The sequence below is a fragment of the Ahaetulla prasina genome, chromosome 3 (genome assembly GCF_028640845.1).
Source record: "Ahaetulla prasina isolate Xishuangbanna chromosome 3, ASM2864084v1, whole genome shotgun sequence".
In the NCBI taxonomy this organism is placed as follows: domain Eukaryota; kingdom Metazoa; phylum Chordata; class Lepidosauria; order Squamata; family Colubridae; genus Ahaetulla; species Ahaetulla prasina.
The window spans coordinates 138,064,923-138,089,511 of record NC_080541.1 but is presented as its reverse complement, the minus strand read 5'-3'; the positions used below and the strand labels follow the sequence as shown (position 1 = coordinate 138,089,511).

Below are 24,589 nucleotides of genomic sequence, written 5' to 3'. Positions count from 1 at the left end.
GAAAAGAAAAACAAGATACAAAATACAGCAGCAAAATACTGGAGGAGATTGTGTTATCTCAGTCCTTAATTCAGATCTAAAATATCAATCTGATTTGATAAAGAGGAAATGTATCCAGCCCTTCAAAAACAGCAGATGATGGAAAGGAGTATTCAACAGCTCTAATGCTTAAAATTTGTGATGCTTAATGCAAGTAGTTGACAATTAAGAATTATATTAGCCTTTCTTTGCTGGCAAATACATTTCTTTCAAAAGCAGAATAAAATGTGGATATTATTAGCAGCAAATCTGTTCTTTTGACTTTGTCGAATGCACTTGAGTCAAAATGCTTTTTACAGTTCCACCAGAAATAAGTGTCATTTATATTATTGGAGAAATATTAAATATTTAATATTAATAAAGAAGAAAGATTAAATACCTCCACAATGGAAGAAGAGTTTTAGGGCAACTTAAAAACTCCCTGCTTTAGAAAGTTGGCTCAGCAAATGACACCATTTTGAAAGAGTTTGGGGTCCTGCCTGAAAAATATGTCAGCAGCACACTTTGCGATGATAATAATAGATGGACATTCATTCTGTGGCTGTGATCACAAGTAAATCATAGCCAGAAACTGATTCTTGAAACAGAATGCTGTTTCAAGACCGAAATGCAGAATTTCTTGTTTGCAAAATAGGGACTTTTCAGCTCTTTGATACTCAGTTCTTTGCATACTATTAACTGCTTAAAATTTGGCGGGAAAACATCCAAGAACGATACAGGAAGTTATCCAATACAGAAGGTTAGCTACCATGGCTGATTTACCATCGTGACATAATGCTGGTGGACTTGCAATTGCAGGTGCTTTCCACCTGTATTTGGGGGTAGTTTCATTAGGTTATTGAAAATCTGATACTTCTAAAGAAAGGACGTGTGGTTAAAGGAGGAAAGGTGATTTGTGAAGAGATAGGGAATACCACATTCCCTGTTCAATACTGCCTTGAAATGTTTTGCTTTTTTGAATATTAGTGATGTGCCACAATTGGTGATATTTTTGTGTGGTTTCCTTTCCTTGTAATGCTGCAGGCAAGAGAAAGTTGGAATTGTCTGCCACGGGATAAGCATGACTCATAGTCCTATTTTTATGGTAAATCTTCCTTGCCTTTCTTCTTCTCCCTTGCTGCAAGTTAGAAGTCTAATACCTCATGGATGTTCCTGAGGAGAAGATAGGTATATTTTCCAGCAGTAAAATTTGTAAAAACAACTTGGTCTGACTAGATAATTGGAAGCCCTCCCCACCACTTACCCGAATGGATATGACATTATTTCAAGCCTGAGGGCATAAAGCACATATTCATATCGCCCTATATTCACTTGTTCAGCAAACTCATTTAGCATTTATGAAAAGCAGTAAGTTGGCTTTAAATGCAGAAATGTTGTATTACAGACATGTGTGTATGTATATGTATAAATAAGCATTTAAAGAAGGTTGTCTGTCAGTGTGGGACTATAGTTATGTTTTGGATTGTGTTTATAGCATTATTACTGTTGGTCTTCAGAATTCATACGGAGCAGAGGATGGAACACAATGCTCAAATTACAATTGTCTAATTGCTGTATGGATTCCTCAGATGGTATGTGTGCATGTGTGCTTTTATTAAAATAGCAATTTTACCTAAAGGATAGGGCTACAATCAGTTTGATTCGTGGATAATAATGTTAACAAAAGCTTCAAAGTATAAGCCTATTTAGTAACAAGAGGATAGATTTCCAAATAATACATATAAAACTGTTATTTGGGGCTTTATTTTTAGAATTCAGCTCTGTGTATAGAGAGAGACAGCCCTCACCGGGGAGTTCTATTGATTAACTACCCAATCAGCTTCTTAGTGCCAATTTCTATTATGAGACAATGATCTTTGTGTGTCTGTGGGTGTGGATCTGCGTGTGAGAGAGAAACACAGAGAGAAGGATGCTATTTACAGGGACCAGATCACTACACGATGCTTCATTTGTCAGCAGTTGCTAATCAGAATGGGAAGTTGGTTGTTTTTCACAGTTAATTGCATCTAGGATATTGTTGGGGGGGGTATCAGCGGGTGTCAGCGGGTATATGTAAACAAGGATTTGTGTGAAACTAAACAGCAGTCCTCCGAATGCCCCTAAGAAGAAGCTAGGTTGTAGAAGGGTTAAAATTCTGTAGGGGTGTTGAACTATCAGTAATAAAGGACACTCTAGGTCTCTGAACATTAGCATAATCCATTCCTCCCTCCCCCTATTGCAGTCACCCTTTTTTCAGTCAGAGGCGAGATTCTAGGGATCACTCTAGCTTCATACAACAGATTGTGTGATCACATGGTAAGCAAAGGTTATAACGCTAGAGAGGTTTTAGCAAAATAGTCCTCTGTCAGTTTTTAACACTTGTGTTAGAATTGATCAGATACAAACAGAAGAAAAAACCTGGAAGAAAATCCTACTTTATTTTTCTTCATTACACTAGATATTCAAACATGAAAATTTGATCTTAAGAAAGCTCAAGTAGAACTCTCCATCTCTCAGTCATAACTATTTGGATGGCCTTGACATAAAATTCAGTTCCACAGAAATGTATTTAGGATGGAAGTGAAGATATTCAAATTCATTTCTACATTAAAGTGATTATTCCTTCGTGCTTTTAATTTAATGAAGATCTGTATCACGGGAGTTGCAGTCTACAAATGCAACGTGAGGTGCATTCTGCTGTTATTAAAAACTCTCATGATCCTTAGCATATGATCTTTAAGCCAATATCTTTCCCTGTGTCAATGAGAGCTCATTAATAATGAGATACTGTCGACTGCTAAGCTATGCTGCGTTAGCTCTTGCCAAACCATGACATTTTTAATACATTAATAATATGTCTAAAACGTAATGGAAAACTATTAATCACACCCTGGACAGGTGCCAGAAATTTATGCTGTAATTGGCTGTTTCTTGTCAAGCATGTCAGTCGCATGTTCTGATACTTGAATCACCTGCACAGAGGTTTCAACTTTTCTCTTGTCATCTTGTTGAATGAGATTAATGTTATATTCTATAATTCTGTGTAATAACCATAATCATGACTTTTTACTTGCTTCAACAGTAATTCATTATCTAGGGGGAAGAGTATACTCTAGAACATTTGCACCAATGTTGCATTTTAGTGCAAATCTTCTGCCATCTTGATTGTTGCTTTCATCTATTTGCATCCTGATATGAGTCTTCAATTATTTTATTGTAGGTTGTTAAAATATATGCTTTTTGGAAGTAAAGCTGTATTGGAAGGAACTGGACTTAATACTATGAAATGGTACAGAAATATATAACTTCTTCGGAATTCTGTCCTTGGCAATTTGTTAATATATTGTACAAGACAAGGAAATATTTATTTCTCTTTATAAATATTAATTTAAAATGTATGCTTTCAGTCCAAGTAGTCATTTGAAATGAACCAAATCCTGTTTCTGAATGATCAGATAGTCACAGATGTAAGTTGGTGATCAGTAGGTAAGATAAAAAATGTAAAAAGCAAACAAAGAAATACTTCGAAGCTGAAGAAAATGACATGGTTTAAAAAAAATACCTTTGAGCTCTTTAAAATCCTAAATTTGCTACCTTAGGTAGTGGAGTGTGATATACCTCATTCCTGAAAAGAAGCTGAACTTTCTAATAGAACACTGGTTTGTGAAATAAATAGGAAACTCCATGTGTCCATAAGGCAATTATTGTAATTTGCTATGGAAACATTATTCAGCCATCTGTTGGCATTGCATCAGAACTATAGCTAGTTTCAGATGCAAGATAATGTTATATCTGAATAAAAGGAACCTCTTTACAGATTCGCTGTGGATGCCAGATTCTCTCTGCCTGAAAGTAGGCATTTTTGGCACAAGCTATTATGCTGCGCAGGTCACTGAAATGCTGTGTTCTTTTTATACATGTGATATCATAACTCATTTTCTTAACTCATCAGATCATCAGATCCCAAATAGGGAAAAAATATTGGCTTTGGGGGGAAAAGCACAACTGCTTCCCGATGTTTTCTACCATGCGTAGGAATTTAGTAAGAAATTAGTGTGATTCCTTAAAACGTTCGTTAGGAATATAATAATATGACTGCACAGTTACTTTTCAGTGATTGCATGGAAAGGGCTTATTACTAAATAATTATTAAGATAATACTTAGTAAATATTGCATTCTTTTTAATAAGTTAAAGCAGTTAAAAACCCAGGATGCTGTAATACTTTTGTCAAATGTTTTTGTTAGAATTTGTTCTAGATTGATATAACCAAAATCTGTATATTCCAGTGATCTGTTATTTCACAAATGGCTAAGATCTTTAATATGTTTGTCATAATTTAAGTGGCATAGTTTGTAACTCAAACAAATGTGCACAAATGCATTGCGTACAGGAGAGAGAGAGAGAGAGAGAGAGAGAGAGAGAGAGAGAGATCCCTGTAGACAGTTCTTTTATCACAACTTAATTAAAATCTGGTTAGAGAGGAAAGTGTTGAGGTTGGATTGAGCCTGAGGGCTGTCAAGTAGCCATGCCTTGTGTTTAAACACCTTGCAAAGTTGACAGAGGTCAGTGCGAGAATTTCTTTGATGTGCCTTTTCTATCACTTAAATTATCACCCAGTATTTTATGTCCCGCTCCAGTGAACACAGAGGGTAGATTGAGAAGATTGCTTTCTCCTGTGGAAATTGACACATAAAGGGACTTTAAAATAACAACAACCAGCCAGTCTATATAAGGAATTATTATTATCAGCTGCAAATGAGCCAACTGTTATCTTTGTCATTAAACACAATTAAATGAAAGCAGAGCTCTTCCAGTACTAATGAGAAAAAAACCCAAAGAGACAGAAGTGGGCTCATCAGATCACTTATTAAGCTAACAAAAGCTGAGATGTGTAACAGATATTTTGAGCTCTCAGAGGTCTTCTTTTGAAGAGATGAAAAGCACGCAAGTTGTTGTCAGTCCTTTGTCATTTGTAATAAAAGCTTTGACACCTTTGGTAGACTGGGGATTGTATCCCCGATTTGGCTATGAAATATGCCACTGGTTTGAGTGCTGTTGCTGGGCTCAGGTTTTGACAAGATGAAAATAATGTGATAGATAGATAGATAGATAGATAGATAGATAGATAGATAGATAGATAGATAGATGGATGGATGGATGGATGGATGGATGGATGGATGGATGGATGGATAAAAATGAGAGTTAAATCCCTAATGTCAAAATAATTTTGGTGATGAGTAATTTAGACATTTGGTTTGTTTTAGAAAAGTTCCTCCTGTAAAGGTTACCCCGTTTTCCCCCCCCCCCCAATTTACCTTTTATTGAGCAAGGCCCTCAAAATGTCAATATATCTAATATTTTCTATTGCATTGATCCTGGAACGGTAACTCTTACTTTCATTGTTTCTAAAAGGGTGCTGGTGCCAGAAGAAAAGAATGATTGATGGCAAACAGACTGTAAACACTCATCATTTTGGTCCATCAGCTGATTCATCAGTTTGGCTGACTCTTCCTCATGAGCCGGAAAAAAGGAGGATCACTCGGGATTATTGACGGTACAGCTGAGGCCTGGCAACACTGCTAACTTGTTACCTGGTTTTGGACATTATTTGCATAAGTGATTAAAAATCCTGAAACTCCTGGGAATGTAGCAAGCATCTTTCACTTGGCTTTGAATGACGTATAATATGCTTGGCTTCCACCAAAGTTTCCAAAATTAAAAACACAGTTATTGTAACTTAAGCTCTTCTCTCCTTTGGAACATATTTTGCAAAAACGTTGCCTCTCTCCATGTATATTTATGTATAATAAAGACTGCACTTAGTTCCATATTGGTGATTGCTGTCAAGGCACGCGAAAGGATATAGAGATGTATTTGTCAAGATTCCTATCTCTCCATGCCCTATGGGTTACTGTGTCTTCGGTAATGCAACATTATCCTTCAGTTTGGGGACATTATGATGTGTGCAAGACCCAGATTTATATGGATGAAGACAAGATTTGGGATTATACAGCCTGTCAGCCTGAAGCCATAGATATGATGAAACACGTAAAAGTAAACCTGGAGCCACCTAATATAACATGTGGAAATCCACCAGAGACCTTCTGCGGAATGGTAAGGCAAAAAGTATAAATCTTATCTTTAAGCATAGAGCATAGATCTCTCAGAGAAACAGAATAATGTCTATCTACTGCATCAAGACCAACATCTTTAGGACTGGCCGGCATTGTTTGTCATGGGACTGAAAAATGTCCAGCAGAGAGGACACATTAGAAGCTTTTAAAGCTGAAGGGTTAAGTAGTCCATTTAGGTTTACTTGAATGAAGGAAAGTGATTCTTGAGTCAATGGTATTCTTTTACTGCTTTTTTTAGGCCTCAAAACCACAGACAGCCCTGAAATGATTGCATATATTCATAAGAACCCCCACAAAGATTACTATTAAAATTGTAACTTTCCATTAGTTGGAAAGAAAAAGCATTAGTTGCCCCTGTAATAATCCTACGAAGTGTATATAATTTATCCACTTAATTTTATTTACATTTAACTTAAATCTGTTTAGTTTGTGTCGTGGCCTATATAATTGTTAAAGTTTTGATTTGGCTCAAAAAGCATTGTTGTTAGATTGGATGATAAATTTGTTTTTGGTATTTTCAGCTTTTTAAAGATTAAGCCATAAATGATTTTTGGATTTCTGTACTGTGCCAGGTAATATTTTATATTAAGACAATGGCTTTTGCAGGATTTGCATAGCTCTTAGGAAAATAATCTAGCAACCTGTAGCTATAACAGTTGGGGTTTTCAGAGCTGATTAAAATGTACCATGTTTTCCTTAAATATACAGTATTTGATTATGTGTTCCTGCTATTTTCTTTCTAACTGCAAAGTATGAAATGTGCTTCTCTGACATGAGCTGAATATTGCATACTGAATGGAGGATGGCTCTCTAATTCGAGTGATCCTTCTGAAAAGATAAATAGGGGGGAAAGTGACAGATTCAGTCAAAAAGCTTGTGCACTGTCCAGCATTCATATCTTGTCAAACCAAGACTGACAGCTCCAGTTGAAATCAGTCCTGGAGATTTCATTTCCTCATAAAAAGTATGCAGGTGGCATTTCGTACACGTATGCGTGCATTTTTGCATTTGTGTTTATATAACTTGTAGAAGCTATTCGAAGGACAAGACTCAAGACAATGTCTCCCACATTCCCCATCTATCTCTATTTAAAACGAATAGTGTTTAAAATTAGGTGGCCCTCTGTAGAGAAGAGCCATTCTCGCACTCAAAACAACTCATTCTTGCACACAAAAACATACAAATTCACGCACACATTTCTATTCTCATTCTATTCCAGCAGGAATAGAAGAAGAAGAAAAAAAATAAACTTCAGGATGCTGATTTTGTGAGGAGGAGAATTTGCATTGGGAAGGAAAGAAAAGAAATCCATGAACAAAAGAAGTGAAGGGCAGAAATAGCTAGACGGGAAAAACCTCATTTTGATGTTATAAAAAGGGTAAACATTCAGTGACAGCAGGGGTGAGCCTCACATCTCCAAGTTACTAATTTTGTAACACAGTTTAGTAACTAAATCCGTAGTCTTTTGTACCTCCTGCCCATTCATGTTCTTTCAACAAGTTTTCAATTCTCGGTAGACATAAGAAGAACCCAACAGGATTATTAGGCTTTGGGCATGCTCCTTTCTGGGTAGGGAGGGTAATCTAGTGATTTAAATATTTTACTATTTAAAATAAAATAATAAAACAAGTCACTTTCATGTGAGATTTATGACTTGACATCTGCAAAATTATTTTTGCTTCAGAGACTGGGCTCTCAAGATTCAGAAGCTAAAAGAATGAATGGAGATGTAATCCAGATGTGTTCCCTAATTTATGTGCAACTAGCGATTCAGATGGTCATTTAACATCTGTCATCTTGAAGCAGATAATAATTTTATAAACTATTTACATAAGGACTGTGTTTGTATGCTTTGTTAACTACTTCAATATTAAACCTCTGGTACCTCAAAATCTTAGGACAAAGGTAGAGGAAATGGACAGAATAGGGAACGGAATTGCATAGGCTAATGCTGTAATGATTGATTACTCATAACATGTTGTGCATCAATTTTGACTCAACCTATACACTGTCATATTCTGAGAGCAGAGTAGCACACTTCAGAAGCCTCGTTGAGATGAGTAAGATTTCCGCAAGAGCTATGCTAGACACGGCACTTAGTCATTTCATTTGGAATAGGCAACAGAACATCCTACTGGATTGTACTCATCTGTGACCCACTATATTTAAATTATGGCATACACCTATGAAATGTGAAATAAGCTTTTCTGGAGAACTGTTGGAAATTGCATTTTTGTAGAAAGACTAGTTTGTAAGTAGAACGTAATGTCAGCTGGTGTCAAATAATACAGATCTATATAAAATTACAGTTTGATTTGATATAAGGAAACTTTATCCAAACTATTTGATCAGGTATAAAGGCATGAGATCTATTTAATTTTGGACACCTGAACATTTTAGGAATAGTTTCCTACCAATAATGAAAGGCAAGCATGAAACTTCCACAAGATTTTTTTTTAATAACAAAAGGTACTCCAATTCACATAAATTAAACAATTTAGATATGATAGATTGCATTTTCTTTAAAATATGCCTGGAATTCTTCTGATAGGCTGCACCCTTCGTTAGGGTCTTCGGTACCTGTGGCTTCAAAAAGCAGAACTTTATTATCCCCAAGTTGTACCTCAGCAGGAAGAATGAACTGGGGTCATTAATATAACACGTATTGAGACTGGCATCTCTTTGAGTCTTGAGTTGCCAATTAAGATTTTGAGTGCAGTGGCTCTAAAAGTGTGGAATGTGTGAATTGTAATCTACATTTATGATCTTGGTATATTTCCTTATGCCTGTGACAAAGAGGTTAGGGAACTCATTCAGCAAATATTGCCTGGAAAGGCAAGTACTGTAGCAAGATTCCCTACTGTGTTGTCTAGTCAGCTATATTATTTAAGGAGAGAAATTTTGTGCTCAAAGTTCTCCTGGGCTTTGTATGTATTTATAAGCTAGAGTGATACATATAGGCAATTTCACTATATGAGATCATTCTTAGCCCATGGCTAGATATAACTATAATACTTCTATCTGCTTTTCAGGAAAACAGAAAGAATCCTAACTAAGTTCCTGCTGTTCGAGAGTGGGTTAGTTAGACTTAACCTTCTAGGATAAAGCAAAATATAAGGCAAATTCTGAAAGCACAAATGTATTGAGTTGATAAAAGACTGGAATAAAACAAAATATGCTACTCAACCAAAGCTCTGCTAATTTAAGATCCTAATGGATCCTACTAAGTCCAGATCTTCAAATAAAAAAAATATATAGATGGGGGAACTCTTTTTTTTATATCTACTGCATATTGAATTTTGGTGTTTGCATATATGGAGATTTTTGGTGTTTTCTTAGATATTTATCTGAAAGGAAAGACACTATAGAGAAGGGACTGGGGGATTGGCAGAAATAAAGAATAAAGCGCTACGATCTGCAAGCTGCCAATGTTAACCTGTAATTCACAAAAAGCAGAAGACTGAAATAATGGCATGGTGCTGTTCAGGCTCCCACAAACCTTGACTAACATAAAGCAGAGCAGCAAGGCAATTTGCAATAGTTTCATTATTCCTTTTGTTCCTCGAAAATTCATATGGAGAACTTGAAGGCACCTGCAGATGGACATATATGTTTGTGTGACTCTCAGAGCAGAAGTGCCTTCAAGCGCCACTGTGGATTTCACAGCCAATCAAAACTAAATTAAGAAACAAAGGTTATTAAAAAGGAAGTAAAAGTCTTCCCGCATGTAATTTTGGCACGGTGTTACGAGTTGAACCTCCGATGTTTTCCTTAGAGATTTTCAGCATCATTAATACTGTGTGGCTTTCATTACCGGTACATTTACATTTGCTGAGGAAAAAAATTACAAAGTAAAGGACTGCCTGGTATCATGATGATGTTTATTGAAATAATTAAACTATCAGATACTTTCCAACAGATTAGTTTAGAAGGCAAAATGAAAATGGGGTTTTATTTGGAAATGCCTTAATAATACATGCATGCCTCCTGCAGAACAACGAATCAATACAGGACTGCTGTGGCAATATCAAGAACAAATCTACTTTGAAAGGCTGCTAGCTGGTAATTTTTCCCAAAGAGGAAAATAACCAATTCAGATATGATGCCTCCCATTTTTTTTACAGAAGCTCTTCAAAGTGTAATCTTTACCTTCTCCCATGCTAGAAAATGCTTCCCAAATAGACTTTTACATTTTCATGAATGAAAGTCACATGATTTCTAAGTATTGTTTCAGCATTATATTAATGGCTGACTTTTTTTTTTTTTTGGGAGGCTGTTTTCTGATCTTATTTATTTGTTGGGTTTATTTAACAAGTTTGTAGGATCACCTATCTCAGAAAAGCTGCATGGATAAAACAGCACAATTTAAAAGCTAGAAGGAAACACAAATATATATTTTTTTAACTGAGGCTCCTTGTAAAACTGTCACACAAGACAGAAAGGATATATATACTGGGCTGCCTTAGTGTGTTGGTTTGCTTTTTTTTATATAGTCAAAAAGTGATAGTAAAATTTTACTACCTTTTTAAAACTGGGTTGCGAGGATTATGAGCTGTGTGTGTTTTCTGCCATGTTGTAAGGTGAATGATGTATGAGTAAAACCAAATAAGTCATTTTCTTTTTTAGGTTGAAAAACGGGAGTAATCACATTTATATACATGTGGCAATTGAAAAAGTTTGCCATCCCTTTCCAATGCTGCATGATTGACATTAATTTGGGGTCATATCGAATCATGTAGCATTTCCTCCAAGTGACAAAAATCTGGTCACTTAGGATTTCCTAGCTTTACATGTGTAATAGTTCTTTGTTTCATTCGGGCATGAATTAGCTACTGACGTTGATTGACATCTGCTGTAGTTAGGACTGAATGCCTATGCTTAGTATCAGCCATACATATATTTATTGGATTTATATCCTGCTGCTTCTCCAGAATAAGCCAAACAATACGTCTGTGAAGTCAGTTGAGCTGAAAGTTAGTTGAGTAACTGAACAGAATAGAATAACAGCGTTGGGAGGGATCTTGGAGGTCTTTTAATCCAACCCCTGCTCAAGCAGGAGACCCTATATCATTTTAGACAAATAGTTGTCCAGTCTTTCTTAAAAGTCCCCAGTGTTGGAGTGCCCACTGAAGGCAAGCTGTTCCACTAGTTGATTGTTCTTACTCTCAGGAAATTTCTCCTTCGTTCTAGGTTATTTCACTCTTTGTTCTATTTTCATTCACTGCTTCTTGTCTTGCCTTCTGGTGCTTTGGAAAATAGGTTGACCTTCATTGTGGCAGCCCTTCAAATATTGGAACGCTGCTATCATGTCACCCCAATTCTTTTTTACTCATTTCCTGCAACTGTTCTTCATGTGTTTTTAGCCTTCGGCCCCTTAATAACCTTTGTTGCTCTTCTCTGCACTCTTTCTAGAGTCTTAATTTTGACCAAAATTGGATGCAGTATTCCAAGTGTGGTCTTAGCAAGGCATTATAAAGCGTTAGTATCACTTCTCGTGATCTTGATTCTATCCCTTTGTTAATGCAGCCTAGGATTGCCTAAAGTCAACCTGTCCATTTGTTTTCACAAGGGAGGGTGATTTAAATGTGTCTTAATACAACCATCCGTGGCTGGAGATGTATATATGACAATGTTTGACTGTATGTATATGTAATATATATAGGCAGATGCTTATGCAGATGGCCACCATTCTCTTTTTGGCAAGTGTACTATTGCCCTTTATATGAAATAGATAAACAGGTTTGTTCATCTTATTATTTTAGATGCTTTTTTAAATTATTGTTTACATTTATATCCCGCCCTTCTCCGAAGACTCAGGGCGGCTTACAGTGTGTAAGGCAATAGTCTCATTCTATTTGTATATTTACAAAGTCAACTTATTGCCCCCCCAACAATCTGGGTCCTCATTTTACCTACCTTATAAAGGATGGAAGGCTGAGTCAACCTTGGACCTGGTGGGACTAGAACCTGCAGTAATTGCAGGCAGCTGTGTTTTAATAACAGGCTATCTTACAGCCTGAGCCACACCGCGGCCCTTTAACAATTTTTAATAGGCTTCGCTATCTTATCTACCAGCATTGCACTGTGAACTACCTGAAATACATAGCAGGATAAAGAAGGCATGTAAATAATTAAAACAAAAGAAGAAAGATACAGAATTGTTGTAATGCTTTATAGGGTAAGTGACATGTTATGGGATGGTTTTGATTCCCCACAACAAACCACAGGAACTTAGAGAGAGAAAAAACCTGTGTTGTTCGCTAACCTAAGCAAAAAGAAAATAGTATATTGGGTTTTTTTAGGCTGAAGTCATAATTTTGCTGATCAGTGTTTCCAAAACAGATTAATTCCCAGCAAAGTAGAACCTGCTCCTTCCCAAATAAAAGTTGCCCTACACTCGGTATACAGGAGTTCATTGTACCATCTGCCTTCAGATTACTATATTTCAGTAAAATTCTTTATATTTCTTTAACATTTAAATAGTTTTTCATGTGTTGTGGGTCTCCATAGAGAATTTACTATGCTATGAGATGATGGAAAGGCGGAAATTGTACATACTGTGAACGTTCTACTTATCATACCAAAGTGTCGTATGTGATGTGCTTGGGTAGATGGATAGGCATATGACACCTCTCTGTGCAAGTGTCAGAGATGTCCCACTGGGCTTATGAGTTGAGATATGCCAAGCTTCTGTGCCGCACTCCATGTTTTTTGCTTCTGTATTGTGGAGGATAAGTAAATAAGAGACATGTCCAATGAATGTACGAATGAGATAATTCTTTCTCATTCTATTTTTTCATTGTTAATTTTGTGCTCTTTTGCTATACACAGAATACAGAATATGTTTGTTAATATGTTTGTTAATAATACTCTATTCCGATTGGGCTTTTATCTGTTGTTTGAAATGACATTTTAAAAATCATCAAAAGGACACTTGGGGGGATTTGTGAACAAAAGAGAATAAAGAAGTGAAATTATCTCTTACATATAAAAATTAAAGTTGTACAATCCAGAAAAAACCTAGATTCAGCTAGTTTTTATTATTGTACTTAAAAAGCCCCTCTGTAAATTATTAAGATTATGTTCGCATGAATTTGGTGCTACACACACAGATAGACACACAGAGAGAAACAAACTGGGACTCTCTTTTTAAAGAGAAATGATTAATCTTGTAATTAAAGAGACATTTCTTCCCAGATGATCTAAGAAAGCAAAATTTTACAAAGAAGTATGCTTCTGGGTTTAAACAATGTTTTGCTGAATCAAATCTTAGGGCAAATCTTATTTTAAGTAAAAGATCTGCTAAAGAAATCTGACACACTGAATAGCCGGTCCTCTCAGCCATTCATGAATGTTTTCCCCAGCAACTAACACCTGTTCCTTGACCTACGTTGAATCACATATTGCAGTTTAATTTGGCTTCTTGGAATCTGCTTCTATTTTGGTGATCTGTTATATAAACTGGCATTGGCTGTTTTTGACTTTGTGATCAACCACATCACAGTAAAATAATGACAGGCATTCGGTTCATCTTGTTTTTGTGCTTCAGATATTCCCTCAAGGAAGGATATCACAGAAGACCATTGTATGTTCTTCCTTGACAAATTTACTTTTTAGAACTAAATATTTCAGTCATGAATATAAATCAACATCTGTGTGGTTTTGGTACATACTTGCTACAAATTCATGGAAACATGAGATTTTGTCATTTCTTTTTCTTTGTGGTGGACTTGGATTAGGAGGTGGAGGTGCTCCTAAAGTTCTAATAATTTCAATTCTATGGCTTTGGATGTTTCCAGGAATGGCTGCTTCTAATTGTAATTCTACAGAATTTGAGATTCTTAAAGAAAGTCTTGCTAAGTCATTTAGCAAATTTATGTGATCAGAGACATCACTTCATTCATCCAGTTAAGGACCAATTTGTATAAGGGAGTCTACTTACGTGGTCCTGTAGCTTTTCAGTGGCCCAAGCATGGGGTAAAAATTTATTGCTTCCATGTTGTATGAACTATTGATTCATATTTCACTATACTGCTTAAAATAAAGCTGAGATTCTACCGGTATAAGATAGAAAATATTTTTTTCTGTAAAGAAATCAGCTGAGTGACAAAAGGGTTCAGCTATAGAAACATAATTTACCAATCTTTACTCAATATTTTACTTTAAAAATTGGCAGTAATCTGGGATACTTTATTTCATGGAAGGAGGCAAAAAAAAAGGCTTGGGATATAAAAATGTTAGTCTCTTAAGAGCAAAAGGTTCAGCAATATCTTGAGGCTGAATATCCATAAACACATCATTTCTTAAGGTTATATTTTTAGTCCAATTTTTTTTTTTGCCTCTAAAATTTAATAAATCCACATGGGAACTGTCACTTGGCAGTGACATTGTCTTGATATTTAAATCCTGACACTGTGAATGTAATTATAAAGAGTAGCCTTTGAATGAATTTTAATAACATGTATGCCCTATGAAGAGAGTTCTTTTTTACGCCTTTTCAAAGATTTATTAATCTCTTCCTTTTACTTATGGGCTCAGTTATTTTAAAGCTTTAGAGATCAGTCTGAAACCCAAATCTGTACATAGATAATTTAAGTCCTAACTATGGATTTCAGTATTGCAAAAGATAAGAAATAAAAACCTCAGGAAAAAAAAAGATAGATCAATTAAATCTCAGTAAAATTTCTGAAGACTACATCTGAAATCCAATTATAGAAGTTTTCATGTGTATCACTCCAAAATATATGCAGAAAAGATTAGACACTAATTTAAATCCTGTTCCTAATAGTTGAAAATATATGTAATGCAGAGTTGAAATTGTGGAATTATTATTGCACCCTAAGATTGATTTTGATCTTGTACGTGTTTCATTACCTTCCTTGATAATAAACAGTGAATTAATAGGAAGTGGGGCTTGTAGGTTCTTTAAAAAGCGAGGAAAAGTAACTTAATGTAATTAATATACCGTATTTTTCAGAGTATAAGACGCACCTTAGTTTTTGGAGAGGAAAATAAGAAAAAAGCTGATTGGCAGGTAGATTCCCCCCCCCCCCCAACAATCAACTGTTTTCAGAGGTGAATTTTAGCAACAGGTTCCGTGGTTGTGAGCTCTGTGCCTTGCTTTTTTTTTTTTTTTTGCTTTTTTTTTTCTGCCTCTGAAACACTGTTTCAGAAAAAACATTTTTCTGCCTCTGAAAGCCTCCAAAACAGAACTTCAGAAAAAAAGCCTCTGAAACTCTGTTTGGGGGCTTCTTTTCTGAAGCTTCTTTCAGCCTCTGAAACCTCCTTTTGAGAAGCTGGGTGGGGCTACATTCAGAGTATAAGACACACCCAGATTTTTACTTTCTTTTTTGGGGGAAAAAGCTGCGTCTTATACTCCAAAAAATACAGTAATTATGATGTTAACAAATAAGATGAAAACCAAGTTTAGAGAACATAATGAACACAAAATATTAGCCCTGCTTAGATGAGATCTATTAAAAGTAGATGGTTTGAAGGTTTGTTTTGTAGAGGGGGTTCTGCCCTAAACCTTAAGCCTAAAGATAATTTAGTTTATGAATTATACACACGTATCTCTCCTGGTATTGAAAGCACCCTCATTTTGGTAATGGGATAAAACATAGTTATCATGATAAGTAGCCTTCCCACATCCTTGTAGCACTTTCTGTAGCAACAACAGGCATGTGGCATTTACATTAGGACTCCCAAGTCAAATTCCGAATGTTTCCTCTTATAATTACACTGCTGCTCCTCAAAATGCCTGTGTTTCCCCCACTATTTTTTATCCGTCTTTAGTTAACCCTGATTTAAGAAAAAAAAAAGTGCTGCAGATTTTAATTACACATTTGTTCCTTTATGCCAGGAGGCAGAAGGAAAGCCTTTTATAACTAGGTAGTTAAAAAGCCATTAAAAAGGACTTTATGATGAGAAAAGCATTTTTGTGCAAGCATTTCCATAGTGCCTTCTAACATTTATATCTGTAATACTGTTGAAAGCCATCCTTTGAATTAATCAGTTTGATTCCTTTGATTCTTATCTCATCAGGAATCATTCATTTCACTGAATGTTACGAACCATGCTGCTCAGTTCATATTTACAGAAGATTGAAGTGACATGGAGCAGAGGGGAAGGAAGGAAGGAAGGAAGGAAGGAAGGAAGGAAGGAAGGAAGGAAGGAAGGAAGGAAGGAAGGAAGGAAGGAAGGAGTTGAAGATAATTATCAAAATGTATCAATATAACTTTTAAACATTCAGGCACTGTTGGAAATGTAAAATAGACATAAAATTATGGATAGGAAGGTATCATACATGCACCCATAAAAGAAAAAACAACAACTTACCATTATTGTTACAGGCTGCAAACAATGGGGTAGGAAATTTGTCCTCTTTATTTTGATCAATATTTCAAGAATAGGTCTTGTTTGTATTGGAATATGGGATCCCCAGAAAATCCCAGGGGTATAGGGCTGACTGAACACTTGGTGGGGCGGGGGGTGGAGTCTCAGGAGAAAAATAGTAGCAAACCACTTCAGTCGCTGGGAAAATTTGAGGGATGTGTCATGAATTGAGCTCAGCTGATAAGAGCCTTATCTATTTCAGTATTCCTGAATGCTGAACGATGTCTCATCTGCACATTTCTGTGCACACAAATCATGCTACTCCAAATTAATTTTGCACCTTAGGTACAATAACTGCAGTAAGCATAATGTACATACTGTCATCAAATCTACAGACTCCTAAGAAATAAAATGCTAATAGTGGTCATTGTATGCATAGCTTTTAAGAATGACAGAAATAATTCATTATCACCATAACTTGAGAGTCTGTGTGTAGTATACCCTTGCCTTAATAATATTTAGGCTAGAACCTTACACCTGTTTATCTGAGGACAATATCTATCAAATTTACTTCTGACTAGGATGCTATAGTATAATATCAATAGAAGGCAGTTAAGAAAGAGAGGCAGTTTGTTGTAGCTGTTAAGGCATTAGGCTAAAAACTGGGAGTCTCTGAGTTATAATCCTGCAACCAGCTGGGTGACCTTGGGACAGGCATTCCCGCTAAACTCTCAGAAAACCTTGATGAGAAAACTGCAGGGACTAATCCAGGCAGTTGCCAGAAGTAAAAAAAAGTATTGAATTAAAGGGATTGATAGATAGATAGATAGATAGATAGATAGATAGATAGATAGATAGATAGATAGGGTGTGTGTGTGTGTGTGGTTGTGTTGTGGTCCGCTGGCAGCCTGCAGAGCTGGCAGCAGAGTCGGACAGTGAGGAGGTTGGGGAGGAACATGGGCCAGTCTTGGAATCTGGGGAAGGCTTGGATGAGGGTTCTGCGTCAGAGGCAGAGAGGGGGCCAGGGCCATCTGGGAGTTATGTGCTGCCTCCGGACCCTCAGAGTCAGATATCAGTGAAGCAGAGAAAAATGGGGAGCCTATTCCCAATGTGTGCATGCACAGAGCTGCCAGAAGGCAAGAACAGTTAAGACTAAAAGGGACGACTCTGGAGTAGGGCTTGGAGATAATTGGCCCCTCCCATAAGACATAAAGGAGGAGCAAAGGCACATGAACCTTTGCAGGAAGCAACTTTGTTCTGGTCGGTTTAAATTCTGAAGCTCCATTTTGACCCTGTGCTCCATGCGGCCTTGCAAAGCTAATTGCCAATTAGGTCTTTGGCAGCGTATCAAGGGAGATAAAGGTGGGTGCTTATCAGCCTTATCCCGAAGGACTGTGGCAGACTTCAGTCGGACTCTTTGCAAACTATTTGTGACTCATTAGAGGCTGTGAATTCACAATATTTGTGTATGAATATAATTCACAGCCATTGAAATAAAAAGTGGGTTTTTGGGACTAATCGTGTGCTTTTTACTGTCTCAGGAAGCCTAGAATAGAATATCTAGCCTAGAACAGATAGATAGATAGATAGATAGATAGATAGATAGATAGATAGATAGATAGATAGATAGATAGATAGATACCCTGTTTTCCCCAAAATAAGACATCCCCTGATAATAAACCCAACTGGGCTTTTGAGCGCATGGCAACAAGGCCAAGCACTTATTTCAGGATTTAAAAAAATATAAGATAGGGTCTTATTTTCAGGGAAACATGGTAGGTAGGTAGATAGATAGATAAAGACAGAGGGACAGTCAGACAGGGTGAGTAATGGAACTGCAATCTGTCAGGATTTTTCATTCCAACTATTCTCTTTTGAACTTACTTTTTGATAGAAAACTCCTATAATTTGAAACAAGACAAGAGTCACTAGATGGCATAGGATTTAACATTTGATTATTGAAAAGGGATATCAGTGGGTCCCGTGTTGAAATACTTTTGATATCATCAATAGATTTTAAAATTGTTATTCCATTCCATTGCATTTTTATTTTGCTCTTCCTTTAAAAAATAATATAGATCTTTTATTCTCAGCAGTCTTTTGAAATATGTCTGAGTGTATTTGACTAATGGGAAAGAAAGGTTCCCCGTAATCTCTAGTTTCCAGGTCATAGACAGGCAACCTGATGGTCTCCAGATATTTTTAATTCCAATTCATGCAAACCTTTGGCAGCTGTTACGATAGCTGGAGCTGGTCATGTTTGGCCAACTTGCCTATTCGTGTTCTAATTAGCTGTCACTAATGAGCAGTGATGATCGTTCCTGGAGATGCCTACAACTGTAGCAGGCTGCCAGGGGGAAAAAAATTTCCATGGTTTTTGTCTTGCACTGAGGGTAATTTATTTTCACATCTGCCTTTACTACCAATATATAGCAACATATATTTTAAAGGAACACCCTTTATTACATGATCTATAAAGTTCCGTTCTTAGAATATGTTAAAATTGAACCTGGTTTTTTCCAGTTCTGGTGCCTTGCCTTGGGGATTTGGCTATGATTTCCACAATCATAATTTTTTTATATTTTCAGTGCCATAAAACTAGGAGTTGTAATATTGTACATTAAGGTATATGCACCAAGCTGAAGAAGACTTTTCTATCCATTACAACAGTGTATCTAGCAGTCAGTATATATATATTTTTTTATTATACAGTATATTTTACTGATGCTTTTGCTAGATGTACAATTATGAAGCATTTATCATCATTACAAGTAGTGTAACTCTAATAAAAATGCAGAATGTGACATCTAAAGCTTAGAGCTTCCCTCTATTTGATAGTAAGGAGAGAACAGAGACAGGAGAGAGATGCTGATGAAGGACATAAAAAATGCATTGAGCAAAAACATATAAAATGTTGCAACGAGTACTGTGCTTCTACCTTCTTAAATCAGGAAAAATATTACATTTTTTCCTGATTTAAGCTTACCAAATTTAAACTGCCAGCTATACTGTAAAAAAGAAATGAGTTTTGAGACTCTTTTTTCAGCCATGATTTCTTTGTCAGCTTGGAATAAAAGAGTTTTTTCCCAGAGCTGCAAAGAGGACATCTGATAAAATCTCTTTAAGCCTGTTCTGTATTCTGTTACCTAGATAAACCTTTTCTTGTAACTTTCTTTAGCCTACATACTGATCTGTCTCCAGCAATTTCTGGAAACTTGTACACAGAATAAAATTAATGTGGCTCAGAGATTGTATCAAAACAGATAAAAAGCTATTACAGGTAATCCTCAACTTACAACCATCCGTTTAGTGTCCAAAGTTGCAACAGCAATGAAAAAAGTGACTTATGACCATTTTCTCACACTTTACAACCACTGCAGCATCTCCATGGTCACAGGGTCAAAATTCGGATGCTTGGCAACTGGTTCATATTTATTATGGTTGTGCCAGGGTCACACAATCACCTTTTGTGACCTTCTGACAAGCAAAGTCAATGGGGAATCCAAATTCACTTAAACTCTGGCAAGAGAAGCCACAAACTCACTTAAGAACTGTCTTGCTTAACAACAAAAATCAATTGTGGTTCTAAGTTGAAGACTACCTATATGCGTTTTTGGGCAGCTACATGTTGGTGGAGGTGATACAACATTCTCAGCTGATTTTTTTTTCCCATCAGAAGAGATACTGATGTATTCTCTGGTGAAAAATAATATATTTAAGTCATTTCTTACTGCATATTATAGGATTGAAAAGAAGGTAATTTTTTGGTTTCGGTAGCAGTATTAACAAAGAATGCCAGAAGTCAGGGGACAGGAATAAGCAGCATTAAGCACAGTGCATTGTCCTGCTGTTAAATTTCTCTATCCGACAGTTTGTGATTTCAGATATGAGCTGAGCTTCTGAACTGGAATTCAAAAGCTGGCTTGAAATTTAAGCCTTCCTGCTGTTCCCAGACTTCTGTTTATTGCTTAAAATAACTAGTGTGACCCAATATAATGTTAGAATAGAAACCAGAAACACCTGTTGGAATTCCCAGTTGCCACCACTAAATATCATTCCAGAACAGGAATTGAAAGACATCCAAGTTAAAGGCTTATCAGAATATTGGGCAGGATGGTGTTTGAGCCTTTGATCGCTTGAGGCTCAACCATCCCACCCTCATGTTTTGCTGGTAAATAAAAACACCAAAACAAGCCATAATGATAGTCCCATGACTTTCATTATAAGGGAGGAATTCCCCCCCCCCGGTGTGTTGAACTACAATTCCCAGAATTCCCAGCCAGCACATACTGTCGATTTCTGCATGTATTTTCTCTGGAAGGACACATTTAAAAACACGTTCTGATGCACGGAGCTGAGAAATGTCTCAGAATTGTTGGATGAGTATCAACCCGATGAGTAGCTTTCCTAGTGATGAGGATACACAGGTCAGCCTGGACCACAATTTGCGAACTTTGGAGTTTTCAAGTAACCTTACCTCTGTTATAAGAGAATGCTCTGACATTGTGGAAGAGACAGACTCATAAACTTGTTAGATAAGCATACTGTTAAAGACAGACAGGAAGTCTTGGTGGTGTTTTCCACCGCCCTCTGTATCTCATATTTGGAACGCTATCACGAACTACTGACAAAGGAAGAAAGAGAAGGAAAAAGAAAGGAAAGAGCTTCTTAACCACTTTATTAACCCGAAGATAGGGAAATAGCCAGCTTTTCATTTTAATAAGATGTCAGCTATCACCCTTGCTGTCCTATGCATCTTAATGCACCTGGCTGATTTGGGATTTGGAGCTTTGTCATTGCTCTGCAATGCATTTCTCTAATTTCTTTTGACACGCGGTGTTTAAATTCCCAGAAGTATAGGAGGAGGTAGGAGAGATTCCTTCAGACTGCCTTACTGTGAATGTGCTCATTTGCATTATTCATTAAAGGAGAGCATTGATTTGCATCTCATTATGCCTGTCACTGTTTTGAGGCAGAGACAGTTCTTGAGATTACTACATTTTTACGATATTAATATTGCTCATTAAGGATTAAGGTATTGCCTTGGCCCAGGTTTTGTCCTATATCACACAAGCTTCCTAGGGATGACATTCTTTATGTGAAGTGCAGTTTTCTACTGTTATATGCAAGCTATTTTTTTTTATTACTTGGGTTTGTAGATATTGCGCGTGTGTGATGGAAATATCACTCTGCTAGTTTGTGCCTCCAATTAAACGATAATTGCTGGTTGCTTGCTATTTTTATAAGGCAATACTTCAGATGCACATATCTCTCTAGTGGCAGTGTTTGCACACTGTTTAATAACAGCTTGAACACTTTCCGCTGCTTAAGGTTGTCTGGAACAAATGCCTGTTAAGGATTGCATGTATTCAGTTCAATAGGACAGCTATTTGCGAAGTTTGAGGATTTAGATAAGAAATCATTCCCACCTCCCTAACTCTTGTTAATGAACATATATTGTGCACCACATTCACTCCTAACTATTCATTCAGAAAACAAAGAGGGGTAGGTGGGTGTCAGAATTACATGTGCCATGCTCATTTTGTTTTTATTATAAGTATCTTTATTGAACTGTGCCAGGCTAGTTTATTTAAAGAAGCAAAATAACAGCTTTTGGCTTGTCTGTAGGTGTGTAGGTACTTCAAAAAAATAATAATAAAAGGAGTCAGGACAAAATATTCAAGGTGTACAGGAAAGACTATATTTAAATGCTACCTCCCGCAATCTAACAATCCATTTCCCTCATTTTGCTTCCCTAGTTGTGCTTCAGCCATTTTGTGTATGTGTGTGCATGCGTGCGTGCATGAGAGAGAGAGGAGTGGGGGGGAGAGAACAATGACAATGCTGAGTACTTAAAATGTCCAATTTGAAACAAGATAATTTTTCACTCTTACAGGACGACCTTCAAACAGAGCAAAACTGGGGGAGATCCATAGGCAGTTCTTAGTTCTCCAGAACATATAAACAGGAATGGTGGCCCTGGAAATACCAGGATCCCAAATATTTTAGAACTTTGAACACAGTTTCAGCTCAGACTTTTTATTCCCATGTCAAGACCCGTAAAACTGCTGTTACAGTCTAGCCATCATATTTCACACCAGCTGCAGTGACTAAGCCATCTTCAAGGACAGTCCTGTGTAGATTTGCCCAAAGTGACTACACGGTTAAATATTTGTGTAAATCTCTGTACAGTATCTGCTATTTGGAGAAAGACCATTCAAAATACATAGGAATCATTTGAGATTGTGGAGGGAGGGGCAATTTTCCCACACTTAAGTGAAACAGTTTTAATATTTATTATTACTGTTAACCCAATCATATTCTGCCTGGGCTATCCATCAGCAACATTTTTCAATCTTTATTTCTCATTCCCAGATTGGGAGATCATGAATTCTAAAGCCTCAAATCTGGACCATTTATCCTTTTTCTGGCACGTTTGAGTCCTACCCTTTCTGCTAGAGATGTGCACAGATGGAGTAGGAGGTGAGGTTGCCAAAGATCTCCTTTTAGAGCTAGCACAACTTCTCACGAAAGACCCTGTCATTTCAAGGCTCAGTGGATACTGAACTGTGTGTTAGTGTATCCTGATGCAGGTGGTGCAAAGACACACAGGAAATGTGCTATTGTAATTGAAGAGATGAAAGTCTCTGGGTAACTTCAGTTCTCATAAAGGTTTTGTGCAGAGAAAATAAACAGTTATATTCACATGTATCTGGCCACAACACACACACACACACACACACAAAATGGGGAAAGCCACTTCTTTAGAAATAGACATATATACCTAACAACTTGGATAAAAATCAAGAACAGCTGATTAAGTAATTGGTCTGTAAACACTGAGAAAATAAGATCAAATTGATTACAGATCACATGCAAATCTCTTCCCTTTCTCTGAAGTTTTTGGAAGAAATCAGTGCTTTATGAGATCTGAATGCCAAGAGCAAGATTAAGATGTATTGTATGGCTGTAGGATTCCTGATAATCCCCTCTGATAGTTAATGGACCAGGATTCTTTCTAAGAGTTTAACAAATCCCCATAATGCTCCTAATTATTACAGTACATTTTTATTTGGATACCGGATGCCAGAATTTTGTGGATAACTTCCACCCACATAAATCCACCCGTTGAGTGGTGGTTAAAAGTTCTTTGTATACCAAAGAAGGCCCATCTTTCTAGAAAAGTCTGACATGAATTTTAACTTAAAGTCCTTCCTGGTTTGACCCACTTGAGTTAACATCCTGTGGCTAAGTGTTGCTTTTGGCATATTTCTCACACTGTGGGTCGGGTCACATTCCGCTTTGAGATCTTCACAGCCGTAGAAAACCTAAGGATAAGAAGAGAATTGTGTCTTTTGGATAGATGTGGCCTGATGTATCTAGGACAGCTGGCGATAGCCTCACAAGTACATCAGTAAAAACTAAATTATGAAAGATACCCTAAAAATAGTAGCTGGTTTTTCAGTAAGTTGTTACCAGCTGCCCAAGTCCACTCAAGTTAATGAAAGTGGGAGAAAACAGGTAGCTCTCGAGTTACAACCACAATTGAGTCCAAAATTTTTGTTGCTGAGCGAGGCAGTTACGTGAATTTTGCTCTATTTTAAGACTTTCCTTGCCACCGTTGCTAAGTGAATCCCTGCAGAGGTTAAGTTAGTAACAATGGTTGTGAAGTGACCCCACTGACTTTGTTTGTTAGAAAGTCATAAAAGGTGACCCCAAAACAGTGCAACCATCCTAAATAAGAGTCCGTTGCCAAGCATCTGAATTTTGATTCCATGGCCATGGGGATAGCAAAGGTCGTAAATGTGAAAAATAGTCATAAGTCACTTTTTTCAGTGTCATTGTAACTTTGAACGGTGACTAAATGAACTTTTATATGTCAAGGACCACTTGTACATACAGTAGAAATGTTGCTTTTGTAGGCCACTTTTGGAGTGGACTATGTACAAAATCTGGTTTTCTAAGTGACTTTCCTTGCCTGAATCTTTATCCTCTGCCTTTGTTACTATGGTGGGTGTGCTGAATTCTAGGGGTTTCAAGAGACCCTTGCTTCAGAGACTGACACTGTAGTAGTTCTACTCTCATCCTATTTGTCTGGAG

The 24,589-nt window shown here is 36.8% G+C and overlaps 1 protein-coding gene across 4 annotated transcripts in view; it reads left to right on the top strand.

Annotated features, from left to right (window-relative positions):
- Positions 1 to 24,589, top strand: part of NTNG1 (netrin G1) — a 317,715-nt gene that overhangs the window by 2,380 nt on the left and 290,746 nt on the right. For all 4 annotated transcript variants that reach the window (XM_058179238.1, XM_058179237.1, XM_058179235.1 and 1 more), the window contains exon 2: positions 5,433 to 6,134. In XM_058179238.1, coding sequence (XP_058035221.1) covers positions 5,889 to 6,134 — 246 coding nt within the window. In that variant the 5' untranslated portion in view covers positions 5,433 to 5,888. The remainder of the gene's footprint in view (positions 1 to 5,432; positions 6,135 to 24,589) is intronic.